This window comes from Silurus aristotelis (genome assembly GCF_946808225.1).
Source record: "Silurus aristotelis genome assembly, chromosome: 24".
Classification (NCBI taxonomy): domain Eukaryota; kingdom Metazoa; phylum Chordata; class Actinopteri; order Siluriformes; family Siluridae; genus Silurus; species Silurus aristotelis.
Genome location: NC_139597.1, coordinates 556,834 through 565,970, shown reverse-complemented (window position 1 = coordinate 565,970; position 9,137 = coordinate 556,834). Strand labels below are relative to the sequence as shown.

Genomic DNA, 9,137 nt, shown 5'->3' with positions numbered 1-9,137 from the left:
CTTCTACATATTGAATATATTTAACAGGTTTATTCTCAGTCATCACACTGTACCTGAGCACACGACTCCTACGTCCTCCTGGTGTCCACATTCACCCTCTTCACACAGCTGAAATCTGCAGTTCCACAGGGACGTCTCATTCCCCTCACACTCCACCTCATTCAGCCATATGGACCCAGTTCCAGGACCAAACCAGGCTGGTGTGTGGGTACTGAGGGCCCGTCCACACTGCAGCTGTCTGCACACCACATCTGCATCCTCAATACCCCAAGAGTCATCACACACTGTTCCCCATGAACCACTGTGGAAAACCTCCAGCCTTCCTGCACAGTCTCCTCCAGAACCTACCAGTCTGATGGAGCTGTGGGTGGAGTTAAAGATTCCTGCTGTATGACCAAAAACATGCAAAAATGAATATATTTTAGCTTTTCTATATTTAATAAATTACAATACTTTATTAAGGTTGTTAGCAGTTGCTCATTTGTAGCTGTTGGTGATTTGTAGGTGTTGTGTTTGTAACTGCTGTTCTGTTTACCTGAGCAGGTGATGTACAGATGTTCTCCAGAGGTGCAGTTGACAGCTTGTGCACTGCTGCAGTTCCCCAGATGAGCTTCACTCCCAGAGCAGCTGAAAGCCGTTACACACACGTGTTTGTGTTCAGTGGTGGATGGAGATGAACTGTAGTTCAGCACAGAGCCACAGCCCAGCTGTCTGCAGAGCACAGACGCCTCAGACAGACTCCACGAGTCCAGGAGAACTTTCCTCCAGTCCTGCCTGAAATAAATCTCCACCTCCCCCTGACACTCGCTCCCTCCAGACAACCGCACTCGCCCCTCATGAAACGCCATGGATGATCCTGAAGCAGAAGAACATCACTGAAATATTCTAATGAACACTGACTTTATTCACTAACGTGGTGTACGTGATGTTAATATCTCACCGTTACAGATCACTCCAGCATCGTGTTTATGAGAACATGCAGCTCCACTACATGATGAGATGCCACATTGTGATAGGTGTGTCTCATTCCCCTGACAATCAAACACATCAGCCCAGATGTGGCCACTCCCCTCTCCAAACCAGTCCACCTCCACCACAGCCACAGCACTCCCACAATCCAGCTGTGCACAGAGAACATCTGCAGCTCTCATATCCCAGCCTACAGCACAAACTGTGCCCCACTCACTGAGGTACTGGAGCTCCACTCGACCAGAACAGGAGTCTGATCCGTTTACCAGCCGAGCCTCTGTGTGACCTGAACAAACAGCCGAGAGCTCAGTGAAAGAGGAACATCAACAAAGACACCTTAAAGTTTGATGGACAGGAACGTGGTCTCTATTTAAACAGAAGTTCAATCCTGATACTTTACCAGAACATATTAATCCCACATCATTGTGATGGGAGCAGTTTGAGTGTTTGAGTGAAGATGATGATGGACAGAAGTAAATCTCAGATTCAGTTCCTCTACACTGAAGCTCCTCAGTCCACACCTGACCCTCCCCTCGACCAAAAGCAGCTGATCCAAGAACCTTCACAGGAATCCCACAGTCCTGCTCTCGACACACAACCTCTGCATCCTGCTGGTCAAAGTCACCATCACACACTGTGGACCAGGAACCTCCATGAAGCACCTCCACTCTTCCAGAACATCGGTGAGGACCAGCAGTGAGTCTGGAATTCCGACCTGTGTGTTATTTCATTGTGTAAATTTTATGCATGTTTTCAGGAAAATCAAGTATTAAGAAATCATTCCAATTAAATATTCAAATGAATATCAAATAATGGGGCCCTTGAGCAAGGCCCTTAACCCTCTATGCTCTGGGGGTCCCTTACGAGGGAAATATCAAGGTCCGTGACGTCGGAGTGACGTGGGGCCGCCTTCCCGTGGGCTCACCACCTGCAGGAGGGACCGTAAGGGACGGTGCTTTGAGGATTGGGCAGTAGTCGAAGGCAGGGGCCTGCTTAGACTGCTGCCCCCGCGACCCGAATTACGGATAAGCGGGAGAAAATGAATGAATGAATGAATGAATGAATGAAGATCAAATAAAGATTTATTTTCACGTTTATTTTCAGGTTGTGCAGTTAATAACATTGTATTAATAAATGAGGCATTCAAATTCCAATCCATTAAAAAAAACTTTAGTATAAAGTGGAAGTGTAAATTACCAAAATAATCACACGGATAAACTGAACCAACTGTAGACAATAAACGCAACCGTTAACAAATCTCTGGACTCGCACAGCACACTGCACTTTACATTTTATTTTATACCACACCGCACACAGACACTTTACACCACACCATACCGCACATGGACACTTTACACCACACCATACCGCACACGGGCACTTTACACCACACCATACCGCACACGGACACTTTACACCACACCACACCGCACAAAGACACTTTACACCACACCATACCGCACATGGACACTTTACACCACACCATACCGCACACGGGCACTTTACACCACACCATACCGCACATGGACACTTTACACCACACCACACCGCACACAGACACTTTACACCACACCATACCGCACATGGACACTTTACACCACACCATACCGCACACGGGCACTTTACACCACACCATACCGCACACGGACACTTTCCACCACACCATACCGCACACGGACACTTTACACCACACCATACCGCACACGGACACTTTACACCACACCATACCGCAAACGGACACCTTACACCACACCATACCGCACACGGACACTTTACACCACACCATACCGCACACGGACACTTTATGGACAATCACAAAACCACCTTAAATTGTTTACTGTTTTACTGCTTACTGCCATACGCATTTTCTGTATATACATCTTTTTCTCTCATATATATCTTTATATATTCTTATATTTTATATAGTTTTTATACTTTATTTATCCGCCTTCTTTTTCTTTGTTTAATTTTTCACCCCATTCTATTTCCTCAAGCCGGATTTTCGTAAAAAGCATTTCTCTGCATGTCGTACCCTGTGTGTATGTGTATGTGACAAATAAAATTTGATCTGATTTGATTTAAAAAGGGGCATTTCCACATTAAATTGTCATGAAATAAGGCTCTCAGTGACAAGCCCAATACGGTTTGTTAATAGAAATGAGACACAGCTATGTAAAAGTGACTTATGAGGCCTAGCCACCAAAAGAATCTTGACTCCTCATCAGAAGAAGAAAAACAGAAACAGCTTGAGGGCGGTCATCCGATAGACAGACCCTCTCCAAATCCCTCAAGAAATGCTCAAAGGTGGAAACCCCATACATCTTTATCAACACTCTGATCATAGAGAACACAATGTCAAATCTTCTGGAACCTGTGATGACCTGAATTCCAGACCACTGGTGGGTTTTGTCAGTGAGTGGGGATAATATTCATCTTAGCCAGTGTTATTCCTCAGGCTTGGGGTTCTTTTTTTTTTTTTTTAAACAGATTTGGGTTTGGAAATATATTCCCCTTCTGAAGGTTCTCCATGCCATCAAATGGTCCTGGCAAGTATACTGGTACCACTGGTGAAAGTGCAGCTGGCTTGATGCAGCTCCTCTCTTGCCCTCCTTCTGTAATGTAGTGCAGTCTCAGGCCAGTGCAAGTGAAAGGTTTTTTATTAATAAAACAGGCTGACAAATCCAAATAGTTAGGCAAAGGCATAAACATAGAACAGATCAGCAAAACACACGTCCAGGGCAAAAGAACAATGAGAATAAGAAAATTAAAGCAATATCAAAACCAGGACAACCAGTAAGGCTGGGTTTGAACCTGTAGCAAAACACTGAGCAATCAGTGAACAGTTTATAACCTCATAACCAACAATAGGGCTATAATGATTAAATAATTGGTGGCACCCATGTGAGGTTGCCTTCTCAAGATTTCTTTCATATACCATCTAATAGGCTTGCTCATTACAAGTCAAGTCAAGATAAGTTTACAGATAAATTTATGGAGACTAATAGATGATGCAGAAACCCATATTTGTGATTATTTCTGTAAAGCTTTAGGACAATGTTCATGGTTAAAAGTTTACTATACGTTTATTTTTGTATATTGTATTATACAATTCCATTATATTTTTAAGTTAATTGAATTATACAATATTTGTCCCCTGGTGGTATAGTGGTTAAGATGCAGCGCTCCCACCGCTGCGACCCGGGTTCGATTCCCGGTCAGGGAACCATCCCCAGCCACTCTTAGTGCCGGTCCCAAGCCCACTTGGGGAGGGTTGCGTTAGGAAGGGCATCCAGCGTAAAACATGTGCCAAATCAAACGTGCGGAGGATCCGCTGTGGCGACCCCTAACGGGAGAAGCCGAAAAGAAAGTTTAATTGAATTATACAATATTTACAGTGTAAATAGAAACACAGGGGTATATGCACGAACACACACACTAATCAAATGGGTAAATGGAAACAGCTGTAGACAATAAGGACATGTATGAAGACAACCCATTGCAAGACATGACATGAATCAAAGCAAAATCACACATGGGTACATAAAGACAAAATTAAAAGTCAGAGGCACTCGGCATAGGGGGGATGAGCATTTATTCATTGGTACAATTCTAATTAGTCAATTAATTCAAAACAAAGATATAAATAATGTAATGGTTTTCTATAAATCAAGCAGTTTACCTGAGCAGGTGGCTCCAGCATCTTCGTTTAGACCACAGTCATGCTTTCCCCAGCCATCTGAATTACACTCCTTCAGTGCGGACTTTGATCCACTACAGTGCACATTATCCATCCAGATTAGTCCTGATCCTTTTCCATAGTAAGCAGAAACTGGTGCATCTACAACTTCCCCACAGTGCAGTTCTCTACACACCACTGCAGCATCAAACGTATCCCAGTAATCATCACACACTGTTCCCCACTGTCCATCATGAAAAACCTCCACTCTCCCAGCACAGCGACTTCCACCATCCACCAACCTCACACTGTCTGAGAGAGAGAATTTATTACACACACACACAGACACACACACACACACACACACACACTGTCTAAGAGAGAGAGAATTTATTACACACACACACACACACACACACTGTCTGAGAGAGAGAGAGAATTTATTACACACACACACACACACACACACACACACACACACACTGTCTGAGAGAGAGAATTTATTACACACACACACACACACACACACACACTGTCTGAGAGAGAGAGAATTTATTACACACACACACACAAACACACACACTGAGAGAGAATTTATTACACACACACACACACACACACACACAAACACACAAACACACACACACACTGTCTGAGAGAGAGGATTTATTACACACACATACACACACACACACACACACACACTGTCTGAGAGAGAGAATTTATTACACACACACACACACACTGTCTGAGAGAGAGAGAATTTATTACACACACACACACACACACACAAACACACACACTGAGAGAGAATTTATTACACACACACACACACACACACACACACACACACACACACACAAACACACAAACACACACACACACTGTCTGAGAGAGAGGATTTATTACACACACATACACACACACACACACACACACTGTCTGAGAGAGAGAATTTATTACACACACACACACTGTCTGAGAGAAAGATAATTTATTACACACTCACACACACACACACACACACACTCTCTCTCTCTCTCTCTCTCTCTCTCTCTCTCACACACACACACACACACACACACACACACACACACACACACACACACACACTGTCTGAGAGAGAGAATTTATTACACACACACACACTGTCTAAGAGAGAGAGAATTTATCAGTACAGCAGAACAGATAATCTTACACACACACACACACACACACACACACTGTCTAAGAGAGAGAGAATTTATTACACACACACACACACACACACACACACACACACACACACACACACTGTCTGAAAGAGAGAATTTATTACACACATATATATACACACACACACACACACACACACTGTCTGAGAGAGAGAATTAATTACACACACACACACACACACACACACACACACACACACACACACACACACACACAGACACACACACACACACTGTCTGAAAGAGAGAATTTATTACACACATATATACACACACACACACACACACACACACACACACACACACACACACACACACTGTCTGAGAGAGAGAATTAATTACACACACACACACACACACACACAAACACACACACACACACTCTCTCTCTCTCTCTCTCTCTCTCTCTCACACACACACAAACACACACTTTCTCGCTCTCTCTCTCTCTCTCTCTCTCTCTCACACACACACACACACACACTATACTCTCTCTCTCTCTCTCTCTCTCTCTCTCTCTCTCTCTCTCTCTCTCTCTCTCTCTCACACACACACACACAAACACACTCTCTCGCTCTCTCTCTCTCTCTCTCTCTCTCACACACACACACACACACACACACTATACTCTCTCTCTCTCTCTCTCTCTCTCTCTCTCTCTCTCTCACACACACACACACACACACACACACACACACACACACACACACACACACACACACACAATAAATCCTGTGTAAACTCTAAACATGAATCTGGAGCTGATTGTAGAAGTGAGTGGTCAGAAAAAGCCCTGAGGATGATGTGTGTACGCTCATGTACAGCTTTTTCAATTCCATACAAATCAAACACTTTGACTGTTTCTAAAGTTGCCATCAGTCCAGGAACATTTCTCCCATTTGCTGATGAAAAATGGTGTGTAGTGTTCAAGTGAGAAGTGTGTGATGTTTTAGTGTGAAGAATCAGTGTGTACTTACCAGCTGCTGTGAGTGTGAGTGTGGATGAGAGAAGAAGAAAAGTCAGACACATTTCCATCTCCCTCCTCGTTCTACACCATGTGTTCATCTCCACTCGCCCAGAGAGACTGAGAGAAGTGTGTCCCCTCACTCAGCCCCCTACAGAGAGAGAGAGAGAGAGAGAGAGAGACACCAATCACACTCACTGTTACCTTATTAGAAAGACGAGAGGAAATCATCACACAGCCTCAATAACAAATCAGACGAGGCGTCTTTCACTTTCTCCATATATATCAAAAGAACGTCAGCGCTGATCAACAGAGCTCCACCTCCCGTCTCTGAGGCGTGGGAGTGATGAACAGATCTCCACCTCCCGTCTCTGAGGCGTGAGAGTGATGAACAGAGCTCCACCTTCCGTCTCTGAGGCGTGAGAGTGATGAACAGATCTCCACCTCCCGTCTCTGAGGCCTGAGAGTGATGAACAGATCTCCACCTCCCGTCTCTGAGGCGTGAGAGTGATGAACAGAGCTCCACCTCCCGTCTCTGAGGCGTGAGAGTGATGAACAGATCTCCACCTCCCGTCTCTGAGGCGTGAGGGTGATGAACAGAGCTCCACCTCCCGTCTCTGAGGCGTGGGAGCGATGAACAGATCTCCACCTCCCGTCTCTGAGGCGTGAGAGCGATGAACAGATCTCCACCTCCCGTCTCTGAGGCGTGGGAGCGATGAACAGATCTCCACCTCCCGTCTCTGAGGCGTGGGATTGATGAACAGATCTCCACCTCCCGTCTCTGAGGCGTGAGAGTGATGAACAGATCTCCACCTCCCGTCTCTGAGGCGTGGGAGCGATGAACAGATCTCCACCTCCCGTCTCTGAGGCGTGGGATTGATGAACAGATCTCCACCTCCCGTCTCTGAGGCGTGAGAGCGATGTACAGATCTCCACCTCCCGTCTCTGAGGCGTGGGAGCGATGAACAGATCTCCACCTCCCGTCTCTGAGGCGTGAGAGCGATGAACAGATCTCCACCTCCCGTCTCTGAGGCGTGAGAGCGATGAACAGATCTCCACCTCCCGTCTCTGAGGCGTGGGAGCGATGAACAGATCTCCACCTCCCGTCTCTGAGGCGTGGGAGCGATGAACAGATCTCCACCTCCCGTCTCTGAGGCGTGGGAGCGATGAACAGATCTCCACCTCCCGTCTCTGAGGCGTGGGAGCGATGAACAGATCTCCACCTCCCGTCTCTGAGGCGTGAGAGCGATGAACAGATCTCCACCTCCCGTCTCTGAGGCGTGAGAGCGATGAACAGATCTCCACCTCCCGTCTCTGAGGCGTGAGAGCGATGAACAGATCTCCACCTCCCGTCTCTGAGGCGTGGGAGCGATGAACAGATCTCCACCTCCCGTCTCTGAGGCGTGGGATTGATGAACAGATCTCCACCTCCCGTCTCTGAGGCGTGAGAGTGATGAACAGATCTCCACCTCCCGTCTCTGAGGCGTGAGAGTGATGAACAGATCTCCACCTCCCGTCACTGAGGCGTGGGAGTGATGAACAGATCTCCACCCACCTCCCGTCTCTGAGGCGTGGGAGCGATGAACAGATCTCCACCCACCTCCCGTCTCTGAGGCGTGAGAGTGATGAACAGATCTCCACCTCCCGTCTCTGAGGCTTGGGAGCAATGAACAGATCTCCACCTCCCGTCTCTGAGGCGTGGGAGTGATGAACAGGTCTCCACCTCCCGTCTCTGAGGCGTGGGAGTGATGAACAGATCTCCACCTCCCGTCTCTGAGGCGTGGGAGTGATGAACAGATCTCCACCTCCCGTCTCTGAGGCGTGGGAGTGATGAACAGAGCTCCACCTCCCGTCTCTGAGGCGTGGGAGTGATGAACAGATCTCCACCTCCCGTCTCTGAGGCGTGAGAGTCATGAACAGATCTCCACCTCCCGTCTCTGAGGCGTGGGAGTGATGAACAGAGCTCACACTCATACTTATTAATAGTTTTAATAATAAAAAAATTCTGAATTATTTCTGAATTTCTGAATCCATAACAGAGCAGTAAAGTTTCCAAACTGAGTTTTCTGTTCAGTGAAGTAATGTTCTTCTCGTAACTGACTTGCTGAGGGTGCTGTTAAGACATTGCCAGATTATTAATTTAAATTCCTTTATGAAGAATACTTCTCCTCACCCTCTCTGTGTTGGCCTTCAGAAAGTGGAACTAGGTGAAGAGTCAATGGTTAAGATGGCTGAGGTCCTTCATTATCTCCTTGGTCCAGCACCACTTTCTGTAAATGAACTTCAGGTCAAAGATCTCAGTGTGACTAGTATG

At 46.3% G+C, this 9,137-nt stretch overlaps 1 protein-coding gene across 1 annotated transcript in view; it reads right to left on the bottom strand.

The window, feature by feature from the left end:
- The window catches only part of LOC310719366 (antigen WC1.1-like), a 12,428-nt gene extending 5,248 nt beyond the window's left edge, over window positions 1–7,180 (bottom strand). Inside the window, exons 1-6 of the mRNA XM_083528996.1 lie at window positions 6,837–7,180; window positions 4,649–4,957; window positions 1,370–1,684; window positions 941–1,255; window positions 536–856; window positions 54–386 (exon numbers count right to left, since the gene is read on the bottom strand). Of these exons, the coding sequence (XP_083385122.1) occupies window positions 54–386; window positions 536–856; window positions 941–1,255; window positions 1,370–1,684; window positions 4,649–4,957; window positions 6,837–6,924 (1,681 nt within the window). The 5' untranslated portion in view covers window positions 6,925–7,180. The remainder of the gene's footprint in view (window positions 1–53; window positions 387–535; window positions 857–940; window positions 1,256–1,369; window positions 1,685–4,648; window positions 4,958–6,836) is intronic.
- Window positions 7,181–9,137: the final 1,957 nt, after the last annotated feature.